Source organism: Carlito syrichta, unplaced genomic scaffold (assembly GCF_000164805.1).
Source record: "Carlito syrichta isolate Samal-C Ts95f unplaced genomic scaffold, Tarsius_syrichta-2.0.1 Scaffold233958, whole genome shotgun sequence".
Classification (NCBI taxonomy): Eukaryota; Metazoa; Chordata; class Mammalia; order Primates; family Tarsiidae; genus Carlito; species Carlito syrichta.
The window spans coordinates 319,053-337,982 of NW_007178054.1; the positions used below are offsets into that span (position 1 = coordinate 319,053).

At 33.0% G+C, this 18,930-nt stretch overlaps 1 protein-coding gene across 3 annotated transcripts in view; it reads left to right on the plus strand.

The window, feature by feature from the left end:
* The window catches only part of KIFAP3 (kinesin associated protein 3), a 150,195-nt gene that overhangs the window by 15,173 nt on the left and 116,092 nt on the right, over positions 1-18,930 (plus strand). For all 3 annotated transcript variants that reach the window (XM_008051783.1, XM_021709449.1, XM_021709450.1), the window contains 6 exons: positions 2,637-2,791; positions 4,714-4,769; positions 5,319-5,460; positions 12,063-12,162; positions 13,636-13,760; positions 16,039-16,137. In XM_008051783.1, coding sequence (XP_008049974.1) covers positions 2,637-2,791; positions 4,714-4,769; positions 5,319-5,460; positions 12,063-12,162; positions 13,636-13,760; positions 16,039-16,137 — 677 coding nt within the window. The remainder of the gene's footprint in view (positions 1-2,636; positions 2,792-4,713; positions 4,770-5,318; positions 5,461-12,062; positions 12,163-13,635; positions 13,761-16,038; positions 16,138-18,930) is intronic.

An 18,930-nucleotide genomic window follows, 5' to 3' on the forward strand; every position in this document is an offset into this window, starting at 1 on the left:
ACTACCCTGGATGAAAAGAAAATGAATCAGATTGCTAATACATATGTTGGTAGAAAATAAATCTAAAATAAAGATTGAAGCTGGATACATTGGCTCATGTCTGTAATCCCAACACTTTGGGAGACTGAGGCAGGAGGATTACTTGAGCCCTGGAGTTCAAGACCAGCCTAGGCAACATAATATGACCATGTCTCTACAAAAAAATTAAAAAATCTGGCCAGATGTTGTGGCACACTCCTGTAATTCCAAATACTTGAGAGGCTGAGGCAGAGGGATAACCTGAGTCCAGGAGGCCGAGGCTGCAGTGAGTCATAATTGTATCAGCACACTCCAGCCTTGGTGACAGAGTGAGATGCCCCCCCATTCAAAAAAAAAAAAAAGAAGATTGGAAAGCCTGTTTACATTAAAACAATATGACATCACTACATACTTGGTAGAATGGCTAAAACCTAAAACACTGACAATACCAAATGCTGTCAAGGATGTGGAGCAACAGAAGCTCTCATTCATAACTGGTGGGAATGAAAAATGATGCTGTATATATTTTGGAAGACAAATTGGCAGTTTCTTACAAAGGTAAACATAGGCTTACCTTATGATCCAGCAGTTTTGCTTCTAGATATTTACCAAATGAATTGAAAACAGATCCACACAAAAACCTGTACACAAATGTTTATAGCAGCTTTATTCGTAATTGCCAACAATTGGAAGAAAATAAGATGAATAGATGAATGGATAAATTATGGTGCATCCCTGCAATCAAGTATTATTTGGTGATAAAAAGAAATTAGCTATCAGTGTGAAAAGACATGGAGGGACCTAAATGCAAAGAAGCCAATCTGGAAAAGCTACATACTATATAATTCCAACTATATGACATTCTAGAAAAGGCAAAACTGTAAATATGGTAAAAAGATTAGAAGTTGCCAGTGGTTCAGCGGGAGGAAGAGATGGAGCTGGGGCATTTTTAGGGCAGTAAAAGCATTCTGTATGATGTACTACAATGGAGTTTATGTAACATTAGGTATTTTTCATAATTCATAGAATGATACAACACGTAGTGAGCCATAATGTAAACTGGATTTTAGTTTATATGTGTCTGTGTTGGTTCATCATTTGTAACAAATGTATCACACTGATACAAGATGGTAATAATAGGAAAAAATAGGAGAAACTATAGGAGGTTGTGGAGATGATAAGGTGTCTATGGGAACTCTGCACTGTCCGCACAATTTTTCTGTAAAACTAAAAGTACTCCAAAATAATCCTAATAAATTTTTTAAAAATACATATTTATAGTTTTTCTTGTGCCTCTTTTCAATCAGATTTATTTAAACTTAATATTTTACAGCTTCTTATAAAAATTAAGCTTGGAGAGATCTTTTAGACTTCTTCTCTGAATGGGCCTTTCTTTCTATCTCTGCCTTCTGATGTGCAGTTAAAACTATGCAAAAATATAGTCAGCAATTTAAAAGATTTAAAAGGTAGGAACAACAACAATAAAAAAAAAAAAAAAAACCAAATAAAGAAAAAATAAAATAAAGGGATAGGATTTTGCTAGGGTTCTCATTGCAAAATTTGAAACCACTTGAGTAAATTTAAGCATAAAAGGAATTTATTAAAGGCTTTTAGGTAGCTCATAGAATTCTGGAAGAACCAGATTTGGGTTGGCCATGTAGCTGGAAATAATATTGAAATCATTATAACAGACTGGTTTTAGGAGACATCATCTACATCTGAATAGTAATCTCACAGATGCTGAGTATAGGACATTGCTCTGAGGTCTCCACCCAATAAAAAATAGCCATCTTCACCAATAAATAATTCTACATAGTTTAATTAATACATCTACCTGTTTGTGTTTCTCTTTTTAAAAAACCTTTGCATGGGAGCATCTACTTGACAGAGTCTTTTGATACCAGTTTGACTCTTCATTTTGAACCTAGGTTTAGGTCTTCAAAGCTCTTCCTGGTACCATGGAATCCATGTAACTAGGCTGTTGTTTCCAGACTCTTAACAATCTTTTCCTTACTGAACTTCCAGTGAATCTCCTGGGCCAACTTGGAAAAGAGTGAGGGACTGGCTTATTATTGTTTTAAATGTACTTACCTAAGTATAAAGTGTATTCATTTGTTCCTCAAAATTCCTCATATAGGTCTTAAAATGCATCTCACTTTTTTTTTCTCTTCTACCTTCTATATAATTACTGCCATAACTACTGGATTGAATCTGAAAATTGTGTCTTGTTCCTAACTAAAAAAAAATATACAGTTGTTGGTATTGTCAAGAAAATAATTTATTTGTGGTAGTATGGAGTCTCATATCCAATAATGACTAAAGATTATATATGTTTTACATCAGAAATACTATTTTAAAACAGGTCTCTGAATATGCTGTCTTGCTTAGAGAGTCAGAAAAATATATTATATTCTTTTTGTTAGTTTGTCTTGTTGAAAGAAAATTGTTGCCTTGTATTTTTCTAAGCCTAATTATATCTAATACTATATTATATTTTAATAAGAGTTTATTACCAGGACTCTATAATAATTTATAATCTATAAATTATTTTAAGGTATACTATTGGTGCTCACTTACTTTTATAATACCAATGTTGGGAAATTCTGATATACTTACAGCATTCGACTTAAGAGTCTCAATGCCAACACAGATATAACTTCCCTGGCAAAGAAGGTGGTTGAAGAATGTAAACTCATTCATCCCTCAAAACTAAATGAGGTAGAACAGCTGTTGTACTACCTACAGAACCGCCGTGATTCGTTTTCAGGAAAAGGTAAGTAGAAGCATCCCTGATGCTGTCCCCAGAAATTAGAGAAATATGAACAAATTTCCATGTCATCATACATGGATAAAATATTTCAAATTAGAGCCAAATGCAGTGGCTCATGCCTGCACTTTAGGAGGCAGAAGCAAGAGGATTGCCTGAGTCCAGGGGTTCAAGGCCAGCCTGAGCAACTTGGCAAGACCTTGTCTCTACAATAAATCAAAAAAATTAGCTGTGCATTGTGGTGCGCACCTGTGTTTCCAGCTACTTGAAAGGCTGAGGCGGAAAATCGCCTAAGCTCAGCAGGTCAAGGCTGTGGTGACCATAAGTATGCCACTACAGTCCAGCCTGGACAGCAAAGTGAGATTCTGACTAAAAAAAAAAAAATCAAATTAATGTTTTTCCTCTATCTAGATATTAATAGTTGAAGACATATGAACTGCTTTACTGTGTTAAATATACACTTATTTTTAAAACTCTTCAGTCTGGCTTGGTAGCTGTAATCCCAGCACTTTGGGAGGCCAAGGCAAGTAGATTGTCTGAGCCCACAGGTTTGAGACCAGCCCAGGCAACTTGGCGAGACCTTGTCTCTACAATAAATAAAAAAAAAAAATTAGCCGGGCACAGTAGTGCGTGCCTGTGGTTATAGCTACTGAGGTGGAAGGATCACCAGAGCCCAGCAGGTCGATGCTGGGGTGGCTGTGAGTATGCCACTGCATTCTAACCTGGGTGACTGAGTGAGACTTCAACTCAAAAAAAAAAAAAAAAATTTCTTCAATTTTTCTTTCTTGACTCTTACTTGGTACTTGGTATTTCAAAGCCAGAAACATTTTGCTAAAAGTGATTGAAACAAAACAATAATAATCATTTGATTATGTTAAGTCATGTTTCTTCTTTGCTTAGTTACAACCACTGTCATAGTAAATTATCTGTTTGAAGCAAAATTTAGCTGTTGAGCATACATGACCATATCAAGAATGCTGCTATCCTCTGAAAAGAAAAAGGGCTAATTCCATTGTACATATTTATTTGCTAATTATAGAATTAAAATTTTGGCACTATTCGGACTCACTTTAGTGGACATGCATTACTTAGGTTTATGAGCCAGATCACTAAAGTATTTTTGATAGTTTTTTTTGTTAAAAAATGAAATTATGCCATTAATCAGACAATTTGATATAATGAGTGGCTCAAAGTTGTATTCAACACCTTTGGATCCCTGTTTAATTTATTGGGCAATAAGTGAGGATTTAATTAACACAAACATTAAGTATTTGCCTTGTAATTTATGATATTAATTTTACTTGATAAAAAATTAGTATCTATTTTTTATTTTAGCTTTTAAAAAAATTTGGCTCATTTAATAAGTTTATATTTATAATGGCAAATTTTACATTCTGAATAATTTTATTGTCTTCTTTTTTTTATAAACGTAATACTTGCTCCTCGTATGCCATATATTTACAGATGTCATTTTATTTCCTTTTTCTTTGTAAATTTTCACTTTAGTTTTTATGTTACTCAAGCTGTATTTTTTTCTTTGCCTTATTGACTTTCCTATTTCCACCTTAAATTTGAACTAGAAAGGGAAAGAGAGGATACTTAGAATAGCCTGTTTTGCTTCTTGTTGGTAATTCTGGCTATATACGTTGCAAATCTTAAAAGTTAACTGAAGAGGAAGTTAAAATTGCTGCCTACATAATTAAGCATTAATTATGGGAATTAGCTATAGGTTTCATTAATTTGTACTCTCCTTGATAGTCTTACTAGAACAGGTGGATTATAGATGAACATTTTTATATATAAAAAGACTTTCATAAACTGTTTAATATTCTCAGCTTAGCTAGAATTAAACTTAGCTGCTGAATATAAAAATTATCCAGAAATCATAAAAGCTGAATTCTGCTTATTAAAAATAATTTTTTTTACAGAGAGAAAAGAAAAATCAAACAAACCTAAAGATCCATCTCCTTTTGAAGGAATGGAGGTAAGACTATATAGATTTTGGTAAAATAGAAAACTAATTGTAAATTATTACCTTTTACCAATTATACACACAATCATAGTAATCAGATGTAGAATTTTTTTAAAATGATTGAACTTAGGGGTAGATGGAAAAGGTAGAAAACCAGTATTTAATTGAAAAAGACAAAATTACTGGTTGTGCTTTTTAGACATAATTCATTTTGATAAATAAGAGATAAAAATGTTTTAAGTATTCTTACTACAATATTTTGAAATATTGTTTACTCTTTTATAGTAGATATAAGATACTTTGTATTACTTTTAAGATACTTTATATTGACAGAAAAATTTTAGAGTTCATATACTTCCCATTTTATCATATGGTTTTGTTTAGAGTCCTACCACTCAATTGTCTAAAGTACCCCTCATCCAAAAAGATTGCTACTCTGAGTTCTTTGGAAATTTGTCTATTGTTATAAAGGGCATATATTGATCACAAAATATCATTTCTTTGACAGTTGGTCTGGTGAGCATTGTTGATGAATGCTTCTTGCTTATTCATTTGTTTTAGATTGATGAAGTTGCTAACATTAACGATATGGATGAATACATTGAGTTATTATATGAAGATATTCCTGACAAGGTTCGGGGCTCTGCTTTGATTTTGCAGCTTGCTCGAAATCCTGACAACTTGGAAGAACTACTATTGAATGGTAATTTATAGCTACAAATATTAAAAATAGAAAAATTGCTATAAAACATTTAAAAGTTTATTATAATAGAGGAATAAGTTAAAATTATTTATACTAAATTCATACTAAATTTAGGAATTGCACATATTTATTACCATTCTTTCTATTCATATTTCTGAACATGTGATGATAGCATTTAAATATTCCTTGGAAAATTCACAAACCATTTAATTTAAACAAGGAAATTCAAGCATTATGGTACTGTATTTTTACTTTCTTATACTCTGGAAAACTTTTATTACTTAAATTGGGATATGAGATCAAACTTTTGATATTTACATACAGATCATAATATCTTAAGGAATATTGCCAAATTTACTCCAATATATCTTCATATATTTACATAAGTATATATATAATGTTTTTCTTAGAGTTCTAATATTTTTTTCTCAGTAGTGCCAAAACATCTATTAATCTTTGTAATTTCACTTAGATTGAATTTGGCATCATGTTTACTTTCCTTTCACTAGGAGTGCTTAGTAATGACAAAAATGGAGAGACAACATTCTTAAAACCCTTCTCTCAGTAATATTACTATAGTATTGTTTTAAATGGGTAGTTTTCTGATCATTCTTTTGCTAAAAATAAAATATAAAAGATGTCATTATTATCTGATTTACATCACATGAAAGAGAATACCTTTTTTCTGTGTTAAAATGGAGTATTTCTTTATACATTATACCTCTTATTTGGTAACTTTTTTCTTCATACAGGAACATTTTGAGATTGCACATATATAGATATATATAAATGTAACTAATTTTTAAATTGATCTGATTATTATATTTTATGAAGTTATATGTATTCTTTAGCAGTTCCTCAGTTGAGGGTTATTATATTATTTCTGCTCTTTTCAGTAGGGAGTATTGCTTCAGAAATGAACATCTTTGTACATATCTTCTTATAGTACACAAACAAGGGTTTCTTTAAGGCCTGTACACAGAAATAAAGGTCCTACAGAAATACAGATCATAATATCTTAAGGGATGTTGCCAAATTTCCTCCAATATATCTTCATACCAATGAAATATGAAAATATCAAACTGTTAAATTTTGCCATTGTGATGCTGGTAATAAGTCTTTTTTTTTTAATCGGAGTCTCACTCTGTTGCCTAGGCTGGAGTGCAATGGCATGATCACGGCCACCACACCTCAGCCTTCTGGACTCAGGCAATCCTTCCATTTTAGCTTTCCAAGTAACTTGGACTACAGACATGTATCACCATGTCCAGCTAATATTTTGATTTATTGTAGAGACAAGGTCTCGCCATATTGCCCAGGCTGGTTTCGAACTCGTGGGCTCAGGCAATCCTCTTGCCTCTGTCTTCGAAAGTACTGAGATTATAGGCGTGAGCCACCATGCCTGGCCATAATCATCTCTTATTTTAAGTTTTATTTGTTTGATTTCTAATGTATGTGATTGTTTTCTCTTATTACTAGACTTTTGAAATTTCTGCCCTGCGAAGTTTGTGTTTATATCTTAAGTATTATGTATATGTGCACACATACACATATATATGATTTTTATGTCTTGGATATTTATATTTTGAATTCCAATCCTTTCTTCTGTTATGTTTAGAAATGACAGTTCTCAATCTATTATCTTTATTTAAAAAATCTTTTTTTTTTTTTTACATATGTCTGTTTTCACTTTTTTACTTTCACCTTATTTGTATCTTTGAATCTAAAATGTTTCTATGGTAGCATATAGTTGGATTGTGAGGTTTTTTAAAAATTCATTTTTATTCATTAGAGTGTTTATTTAACACAAATGTAATTACTTGTGGGATTTGCATCTAACATTTTATATTAGTTTTTTTGTATGTCTCTTACCTTTTTGTTCTTTTGTGTCAAATGTATTTTGTGTGTGTGTCTTAAGTATTTTCTAGTACTTTTTTTGTTACTTGTTAACTATGTTCTCCTGAATTATTTTCTAACTGGCAGCCCTGATTATAATTAACAGTTTAAAACAATCTAGTCCAAATTAATACCACCTTAAATTTAACATTATGCAAAATGTTTACTCCATTATACCTCCATTTTTTCCTCATTTTGACAATTATAGTTACACAAATTACAGCTTTACACATTATAAGCCCACTAACACAGTTATACACATATTGCTATAGGTATTTTTCTTGTAAATCAGATAGAATAGTATACAATCAGAAATAGTTTTATATTGTCTTTATATACCTGTATAGTTACTTTTAATGATGCTCTTTATTTCTTTGTGTAGATTTAAGTTACTGTCTAATGTCCTTTCAGTTCTGTCTGAAAGACTCCATTTAGTATTTCTTGTAGGGAATGTCTGCTAGCAAGAATTTCTGTTAAGTTTTTGGTTATTTAGCAATAACTTAATTTTCCTTAGTTTTTGAAGGTTAGTTTTGCTGGATATGGAATTCTTGAGAGGTGATTTTTTTTTTTAGCAGTTTGAATATGTTAGCATTTTCTTTTAGCAGTTTGAATGTTATCCTACAACTTGTTTCTGACATGAGCTCAGCTGTTGAGCTCATCGAGGATTCTGTATACATGTTAAGTTGCTTTTCTCTTGCTGCTTTCAACATTCTCTTTGCCTTTCATTCTTGCCAGTTAGACTATTATGTGTTTAAATGGGTTTTTTGTTGTTGTTGTTGTTGTTTAGTTTATCTTACTTGAAGTTTATTGAGCCTCTTTGAAGGTACAGATTAATGTTTTTCATTAAACCTAGAAGTTTGGGGGCATTACAGATGCTTCTTGACTTATGATGAGATTATATCCTGATAAGCCCATTGTAAATAAAAAATCTCTTAAGTAAAAAATGCATTCAGTATCCATAATAAAGTCAAAAAATCATAAGTTGAACCATGTAAGTTAGGGCCCTCTGATATTTTGTTAAATGAATAATGCCATTTTCTGTCATCTCTAGAACTCCCATTATGTATGTGTTACTATGCTTGATGGTGCCTCATAGATCTTTGAGGCTCTGCTTTTTCTTCATTTTTCTTTCTGTTCTTCAGACTGAATAGTCTCTGTTGTCCCGTCTTTATTTTCATTTAGTCATTTTCTAGTTCACAACTACTACTGGATCCTCCAGAGAATTTTTCATTTCAGTTATTGTACTTTTGAATTATAGAATTTCTATCTGGATCTTTTTTATAATTCATGTCTCCTTATTGATTTTGTTTGTTTGTTTGGGGGTACATCATTCTCATGCCTTTCCATACTTTTATTCTTTAGACATGATTTCCTTCAGTTCTTTGAATATATTTTTAATATCTGATTTAAAATATTTGTTTCATAAGTTCAACCTCTCAGCTTCCTCATGGATAGTTTCTGTTGACTGCTTTATTTCCTAAGTGTGAGCCATACTGTCTTGTTTTGTTTGTTTGTTTGCTTTGGGGGGAATATATCTCAAATTTTTTGTTGTTGAAATAATATCATGTGGAAGCTCTGGAAATCAAATTTCCACTATCCCCAGAGTTTGTTCTTGATGCTAATTATTTGCTTCATGAGTGTTCTAGGTTAATTCTGTAAAGTCTGTATCATTTGTCTGTGCAGCTACTGTAGTTTCTGCTTAGTTAACTTAGTGGTCAGCTCTTAATTAGACAGAGATTTCCTTAAATGCCTGACAATAAGTCTTTCAGCCTTTGCTTAGGGGCTCTGTGTGTGTATGTGCATGTGTGTGTGTGTGTGTCTGTGTGTGTGTGTGTGTGTGTTGGAGCGTGTCTTCAGTGCTCCAGCAGGTAGTTTCCAATCCTTAGCCTTGACTTCCTTCTTGCACATTGCTTCAGGTTCAGCCAGAGATGAGACATCAGGGTTTTCTCAGGTCTTTCCCTATCACTCACTCATCTCTGCACCTGTGCACAGCCTTCTAAAGTCCTAGGCATCTGTTAGAGCTTTTCAAAGCCCCTGTAGTTATCTCATTTCCAAGTTTTTTCTATTTAAGTTTTTTGGTTAGCCTTTTGCTAACCCCAACTGGTAAGGCTGCCTCAGGCAACTGTGATACTGACACCAATAGTTTTCAATAAATATTCTAAGAGTAAGGCTGTGAGCACAAGCAAGCTCTGAATCAGGTGAAATAAAGACAGACCCTGAGAAATGAGCTATTTAGCACACATCCAGATAGGACACATAGTAACAGTTCTTTGGGATGAGACTTTTGGGGAGCTTCAGACTCTTATGCCCCCTCCAGTCCTTGCCAAGCTGATGGTTTTCACAGATTATCGTAGTTGCGATGCTGTTGATTTTCAAGGCTACCACATAACTGCACAGAGAGGATGGAATAGAGCAAGTTCAAATGCCACAGAGCTCACTGTTCTTACCAATATTCAGCCATCTGTCTTAAATAAATACCCTGTGAATTATTGTAAGCCTTTAGTTAATTTCCAGAGTTCTGAAAAAGTTGATTTTGACAGTTTCTACCTGTTCACTCCTTCTCCTATAGAGGAGTGAATTTTTTGAGGTCCATACTCTGCCATTCCGGAAATGCTTAGCCCTGGAATTCATTTTTACTAAAGGTGGGAGGTTAGAGATGCAACTTAATTTTTTTCCATATTGGGTAGCCAGTTATTCCAACCTAGTTAGTGAATACTTGAAATAGGCATTCACTTTGAAATAAGTATTTGAAATTCCTTTTCTATTAAATGCTTGCCATTCTTTTACTGAATAGATACTTCTTGACAACTTATTCCATAGCAAGTACCATTCCCATATGTTCATGGAGCTGTTTTAATGTTCTTGCTCTTTCTGTTCCATTGTTCTATTTGATGATTTCAGTACCAATACAGTACCATTTGTTGTTGTTATGTTTTGTTTTGTATTTTGACTTGAACTTTAGCATGTGTAAGAGAAACTCTACAAATTGTTGTGTTTTTTTTTTCTTCCCAAGTTTGGCTTTACTGGTCTTGTACATTTGTCTTATATGTCACTTTGAGGTCACTTTATCATATTCTGTGAAAAGTCATAATGGGATTTTGATTATAAGTGTATTCAATTTATACATAATTTCAGATTATCTTTTGTCCTTTTGTAAACTTTATATTTTCTTTTGGCTATTTCTTGATAACCTATGTACAATTCCTGTAACTATGTTTTTTGAGGCATTATTATATACTAAAGAATAAAAATGAAATAAAGCCCGGGCTCAGTGACTCAGCCTGTAATCCCAGCGCTTTGGGAGGCCAAGGTGAGTGGATTGCCTAAGCCCGCAGGCTCGAGACCTGTCCGGGCAACTTGGTGAGACCTCATCTCTACAATAAATCAAAAAATTAGCCAGGCATGGTAGCACGTGCCTGTAGTTCCAGCTACTTGGAAGGCTGAGGTGGAAGGATCGTCAGAGCCCAGCAGGTCGAGGCTGCAGTGGCCAGGAGCGTGCCACTGCACTCCGGTCTGGATGACGAAGTGAGACTCCAACTCAAAAAAAAAAAAAAAATAAAATTTGTCAAATAGATCACTAAATCTATGCCTAAATTCATGATATTGTAGAACAGTATTTCTACATAGAATAGTATTTTAAGAAATACTATTTTCTGACTGGGCGCAGTGGCTCAAACATGTAATCCCAGCATTTTGGGAAGCCGAGGCGAGAGGATTGCCTGAGTTCAGGGGTTCGAGACCAGCCTGGGCAACTTGGTGAGGCCTCTTCTCTACAATAAATCAAAAAATAAGCTGGGCACACCTGTAGTTCCATTTACTTGGAAGGCTGAGGTGAAGGATTGCTTGAGCCCAGCAGGTTGAAACTGCATAGCTGTGAGAGTGCCACTGCACCCCTGCCTGGTCAACAAAATGAGATTCCGACTCAAAAGAAAATACTATTTTCTCTGATCAAACGCCTTTGGGAATTATTAAATTGAACAAAGCTAAGCCAGATAGTTTATTAATAGGACTTTTTTGGAGCCTTTACATGTTAATGTGCATTGCCAACCTATTTATTTGACTCCAAAGTAATTTTTTTCAAAGCTTATACTATTTCAGTGTTCTGCATTATGAATGTGAATAGTATTGTGATATTCTATTTTAGGATGTTTCTTAGTTTGCTTAAAAAATTCATCCCTAAGTGAATTCATAACTAATACAGATAATTCTTATGATCAGAAAGCTGAAAGATGGAACATTTTCATTACCATAACAAATATTGATAATGCAGTCCACGAAGTATGATAGATCCTGAGTACCTATTAAAGACAATTGAATTATGATTTCTCAAATACATTAAATCAGATGTTAAAAAAGAAAAAAATCAGTACTGCAGTTGTGAGATTGCAAGTATAAATGCAAATCAAGAAATGAATGGCCTTTTATTATTTTGTCACCTGTAATATACATATTGTGTTACTTTATCTAAATCATATCTTATTACTTCTGTTTATATTATAAACTTGAAGTGCATGCTATGAGTTTTTAAGTAAAAGTTATAACTTAATTTTAAAAATAGTTTTCTGTGTTGGAAAGAAGCATCCTACTTTTTGTCCTAGTTTTATCTTAGCTTTGTTACTTATTAATAAGTAGACATTTAAAACCAATCACCCTTGATACTACAGGCAAGGGGAATGATCATTTTTGTATGTCTTCTTTTTCTTTAGAAACTGCCCTTGGTGCATTAGCAAGAGTCCTGAGAGAAGACTGGAAGCAGAGTGTTGAGTTAGCTACCAACATAATTTACATCTTCTTTTGCTTTTCCAGGTAAGTATAAAAATTATGAAATAAATGGACTACTGTATGTCTAATGCTCTCTGTCTGTCTCATTGGTTCAGTTTGTAGGTTGCTTGTTCTCTCAGTCTTTCTGTGAGTCTGCATATGCTCTGCCTCTGAATTCTTATTCTTATGGGTTTTCCATTCTCTTTCCTGCTCTCTGTTATTCTGTCTGTCATTCAGTCTACACTCACCCATGCATATGCACATACACATATGTACACACAAGAGGGTAGTATAATGATTTAGAGTTTAAGAGCATGGGCTCTGGTAATAGACTGTATTTGAATCTCATCCCCACTGTCCATTAGCTGTGTGATCTTGTTTATATTATTCAACTGCTCTATCCCTTGGTTTCTTAATGTGTAAGATTTGGATAATAATAGCTGTACCCTCTTTGGATAGTTTTTAGGATTAAACGAATTCAGAATTTAAAAACTTAGAATAGAGCCGGGCTCGGTGGCTCAGCCTGTAATCCCTCGCATTTGGGAGGCTGAGGAGAGTGGATTGCCTGAGCCCGCGGGTTCGAGACCCGCCTGGGCAGCAAGACTCATCTCTACAATAAATCAAAAAATCAGCTGGGCGTGGTAGCGGCATGCCTGTAATTTTGGCTACTTGGAAGGCTGAGGCGGAAGGATCACCGGAGCCCAGCAGTTCGAGGCTGCGGTGGCCGGGAACGGCCATTGCACTCCAATCTGGGTGACAGAGTGAGACTCCAACTCAAAAAAAAAAATAAAAAATAAAAAATGAAAATAAAAACTTAGAATAAAACCGAACCCAGAGCAAATGCTCAGTAAATGTTACTGTTAGAGATACACTATGTGCAAACACATGCCTGTTATGTATTCATATTTATTATTTATACGCATATAGTCTTAAGAAAAAAGATGTTTATTGAGACATTATGAAAAGTTTCTAGCCAATTCCTAGAAAATTACTGCTTCTGTTCATTTTTTTGTTTTTTGCTGCCTCTATTCTAAAAATGTGCTGGTATATCAAATATATATTTATTGAATTGAATTGTCTAGAAATCAAGTGTAAAGCCTGATTCCTAATACTTTACTAGTTTATTTTCTGACGTCAATTTTATACAATAAATGAAACATATGTCTAGTTTGTTACATTATTTGTTTTGTTACATAATAATCTAAAATTTTATTTTTAGTACATTTGAGTAGTTAATATGGTGGTTAATTACAAAAAATGTGTTTAATATTTAACTTTTTAAGAATAATTATATTTCAGGTAAAAGTAATATGCTAAGTATGTTTAAAGTAATCTTATGTCACGTTTTTCTACTGTAGAGTGAATATACTCATTTATTGAAATATGTGTATTAAATTTGTATATTAAATTTGTTTTCTACATGGTTTCTACCATGTAGAATATAAATTTTACTGAAATAAATTTCCTATACCCATAAAATATATTTCTTTAAGTTTATATTAAAATTTTTCTTTAAAGCTTTTCTCAGTTTCATGGACTTATCACTCATTATAAAATTGGAGCTCTGTGTATGAATATTATTGATCATGAGTTAAAAAGACATGAGCTTTGGCAAGAAGAACTTTCTAAGAAGAAGAAAGCTGATATCCTTTTAGAGTGGCATTTCCACCCTCTATTACCTGTTGCTATAAACTTTGGAAGGATAGAATGGTTTTGTTCTTTTTTAAAAATTGTTAATTGCATTACTTGGAAACAATGCAAAGTATATTGAAGGTTAATAAGTATATTTAAAGTATCCAATGATTATAGGTTGATACATACTTTTTGTCTCTTCATAACTTTGATTAGTTAATAGCTAAAAGGAGCAGGTAATAGTGATGGGTAACTTAATAGATGAGCCTCTATGTGGCTACATCATTATGTCCACTAAGATCCTTTGATTAGTTGAAACTTAGCTGACCTCTGCTGCTTATGTACTTCTACTCGTGTGCTAAGGTGACTGATTAGCATGGGTGTAAATCTGGTGATTAACCTAGGTAAAAGTAATGTTTTTCTAGTGAAGTGAAAATTACTTTTCTTAATGAATACAAATTTGAGAGGCCTATAGAATGATAGAACCCATGAAAGAAATCTTAGGAATTATCCATTTTAACCTATCCTGCAATGTAAGAATCTTCTCTGTAACTTCCCTGACAAATGATCATATAGGGGTATTGATTTACCCATTCTGTAGGTTGCACTCTATTTATTATTTTGCTTAATGAACTAAAATTCACTTCCCAATAACTTTTATCTCTTGATAATTTCTGTCCCTTTATAGTCTCACACACCATTGTAGTATAGAATATGTTTATTCTCTTCAACATCACAATTTTCAAATTTGAAGATATTTATCATATTTCCTCTACAACTTAATTCTTCTAGATCAAGGCCCTGGTTTATTCTTATCTGTCCTAACATGACATGTTTTGCAGATCAACAAGCCATGCTGGTAACTTTTCTTTGAGCCTGATGTTTATTGATGTCTTTTAATTAGTGGAAACATTATTCTTGCTGTGTAAAGTATTATATGTTTTTTAACTTCCCTTTGTGGAAGAGGTGGACCTATTTTTAAAAATTAATTTTGGCCTCCAGGGACTCTTGAGTCTTGAGTTTTATCTATTTAATGATATATAGGTTAATCTTGGGTATTCTGTACAAAATGTCTCAGTCTTTTACTATTGTCATTTGGAAATCCAAGACACCATAATGCACACCCACACACAAGCTTTGACTTTTCTTAATTAGGATGTTTCTAGGCTTAGAACTTTGTATGTGTACTATAAACTCCTGATATCTAGATTGGTATTGACTCAACTATGTAGACAACTCAATAATCCTGGAGACTTTACATCAGTTCTGGAGTCCCAAGACTCCTAAATGCTTCTGTGTACCCAAAATTCATTTAAGCTGGAGACGTATGAAAAGCACCATTAATGGTACTTTTTAGTAGTCATTAATTTATACCTTGTGATTGCAAGAACAGATATTTTTGGAGATATATTTGTATTTCTATATCAGAGATCATTGATTGTAAGAGTAACCTTTATTTATAAAGGAAAATATGTTTTTGATTAAACTGTGGTGTATCATGGATTATAAGACCTCTCAATTTTGGAGATGTTAGGATATGAGGAAAATTAGTGGATTATGGTAATTGAAGGGATATAAAAATGACATCAGAATTCTGACCATTTCTCTTGAAATATTACTCTTTTATTATGTCCTAAATTTCCTTGTGTTTTGATTCAAATTGCATTCAACAAGGTCAGCTGCATTCCCTCAGATTCTGTGATCATATACTTGACTCACATCCTTCAGTCAAACTGAAGTAGCTGATTATTTCTGCTAGATGTCCAGGGGACTATTTTGGACCAAAAGTGTGACTTTAAAAAAATTGTTTAGCTTAATTTTGGCATATTTCTCTCTCGACATCTCTAGTCTGAGGAGAGTGCTAAAAGGCTTTTTAGCATCCTTTGAATATTCTGAGCATCTGTCTGAAATGGAATCCAGTGTTTTTAGTGACTAAATTACTCTAAGGGCAGTAATCTTTTTAGATAATGGTCTCACTTGATAATCTGTTGAAAATTGTAGACTTGTGCACCTACATAAAATATTAAAATGCAATTTCTAGGAATTCAAGTATTTGGTGAAATTTTAACATTTGCTCACCCAAGGGAATTTAGGAACATTTGGCAAAGAATTTTTGGTATAGCACAATTATTGTGCAGAAAAGAACATTTTAGGTAAACTATTGGTTGAAGAAAATAACTGGATAAAGTTACATATAAAATTTAATACTGCTGTTGTTCATAGTATCTTTCAGTAGGTTTTTTTTTTTTCTTCAATGAGTAAGTCTCATCCTTAACTTAAGTTGTTTACTTGATGAAGACCCTGAAAACCAAACTTTGAAAAAGGATTATGAAAAAACCTTTAAAAAATACCAGGGACTTGTGGTAAAACAGGAACAGCTATTACGAGGTATGAATTCCTAAGCAATGAGAAAATCAACAAAGGATTTATTTTACATTTGTTTTGTTCCCTTTTTTGTCACATTAGTAAAGCTAGTACCAGAATAACTAAAAGTTCTATAAATTTTATGCATGCTGCAAGTTCTTCCATCTTTAATATGTTTTAAATTTTCCTCTACTATTTTCCCCCATTTAGCTCCTAAACATATATATACTTATCATTTTTTGTTAGAATTTTTTAATCTGTGTGATCGTTTCAATAGTAAGAAACTTTATCTTCCAATTGTTAATTTACTTGTTTTATAAAATGAATTATTCTGTTACTTTCCTAGGAGATTTATGTAAAGATCTTCAGAACTATTTCTCTTGTTTAATTAAAAAAATAATTTCTTTTTCTAAGCTTTATTGAAAAATGTAAAATTTCAATAGTATGGTTTTTAGGTCATTGATAAGATGCAAAATCTAGTGATGGTTATTGAGGATGTTGGGAGTTTTTAGGTGTACACTTAATTTCTGGTTTCTACTTGACTATTTGATTGTTAGTTTAGTTCATTGGTTGTTTGATCAACTTTGTACATGGAAATAACTAATTCCCAACATATTTTTATCCCCGAGAATTATGAGCACTTTTAATGATACTGAATTTTTAAAATATTTGAAGTAGAGTGATTTAGCCTAACCTGTTGTAGGAAATGCCACATTTTCAAAAGTTAATATTAAAATAGGGGCCAGGTGCAGCAGCTCACACCTGTAATCTCAGCACTTTGGAAAGCAGAGGGGGGAGGATCTCTGAAGCTTAAGTGTTGGAGACCAGCCTGGGTAACATAGTGAGACTCTGTAACATATTAAGCAATATAAAAAGTAACATATTAAGTAAACAAAAAAGTAACATATTAAGCAATACAAAACAAATGCAACAAAAAAGTTTAACCAAGCGTAGTGGTATGTGCCTGTAGTCCCAGCTACTCAGGACTAAAGCAGAAGGTTTCTTGAGCTCAGGAGTTTGCGGTTGCAGTGAGTTATGATCATGTCACTGTACTCTCGCCTGGGCAACATAGTGAGACTCTGTCTGTAAACAGCGGACACTAGGGACTCTTAAAGTGGGGAGGAAAGAAGGGGAAAGGGGTTGAAAAAGTACCTATCTTATACCTTGCTCACTTTTGAGTGATGGGTTCAATAGAAGCCTAAACATCATCTTCATGCAATATACCTATGTAACTAATCTGTGCACGTACCCCGGTAGTTAAACTGTAAAAAATAAATTACATTTACACTATACAACAAGTCTAAGTGAGCACTATCAATCATTATGCCTAAAAAAATAATTTTAAAAGTACTTGATTGTTAAAAAAGATAATAATAATAACATAAAATAGGCTAGAAAATAATAGGTATTATCCATGTTAGCATATAACTAGAAATGCATCAGATCCCAAGAAATCAATTTTTTTCATGTCATAGTTTCAAAGCACTAAGTTAATTTTTTTAATGTAAAATTGTAAGTTCTGTTCCTAACCAAATATTTTACTTACACAAATATTTTATACCCTCTTAGCTTTATTTTATTGAGTTTATTTTTATTGAGGTATAATTGATAATAAACTGTACAATTTTAAAATATGAAATTTGGTATATTTTAACATCTGTTAATAGCCCATGAAACTATGATTGTAATTAAAATAAAGAACATATCCATCACTCCCAAAGTTTCATTATGCATCTTTTAGTCTCCCTTTTCTCCTTGTTTCTCCCTCATTCCCAGGCAGTCACTAATCTTCTCTCTGTCACTTTAGGTTAGTTTGCATTTTCTAGAGTTTTATATAAGTAAAATCATAGGGTATGTATTCTTTTTGTCTGCTTTCACTCAGCATAATTAAAGAGTCATCCATATTGTTGCATGTATCAGTTGTTCATCCATTTTTATTGAATAGTATTTCTTCATATTCACTTGTTAATCATTTGGAATATTTCCAGTTTTTGGCAATTACAATACCACTGTGAACATTCATCTGCAGGTCTTTGTATGGAGATATGCCTTCTTTTATCTTGGCTAAATAACTAGTATTGAATGACTGAATCATGTGATAGGTTGTATATTTACTATAAGAAACTGCCTTTTCATTTCAACACATTTGAGTTGTTTGTAGATCCTGGTTGCTAAGCCTTTGTCAAATATACATTTGGCATATATTTTTTGCATTCTGTGGGCTATCTCCCCACTCTCTTGATGGTTTCTTTTGCTTTGCAGAAGCTTTTCAGTTCAATGAGGTCCCACTTGTCTATTTTTTTCTTATGGCATGGACATCTGGGGTTTTAATCAGAAATTGGTTGCCTACTGCAATTTCTGAGAGCATGTCTCCTACATTTTCTATGATTCTTATAGTTTGAGGTTTTACGTTTAGGTCTTTGATCCATTTAGAGTTGATTTTTGTGTATGGTAATAGGTAGGTGTCCTGTTTCAATCTTCTGCATGTGGTCAGCCAGTTTTCCCAGTACCATTTACTGAATAAGTTCTCCTCTCCCCAGTGCTTGATGTTGGAGACTTTGTTGAAAGATGAGTTAGTTGGTTGAAAAATTGAGGTTTTGCTTCCGTTTTGCTTCTAGAATCGCTATCCTGTTCCATTGGTCCATATGCCTGTTTTTGTACCAATACCAGGTTGTTTTTTGTAGCCTTATAAGGAAGTTTAAAATCTGGAAGTGTGATACCTCCCACTTTGTTCCTTTTGCTGAGGATTGTTTTGGCTATTCATGGTTGTTTTTGTTTCCATATGAATTTCTGTATTGTCATTTCCAGGCTGAGAAG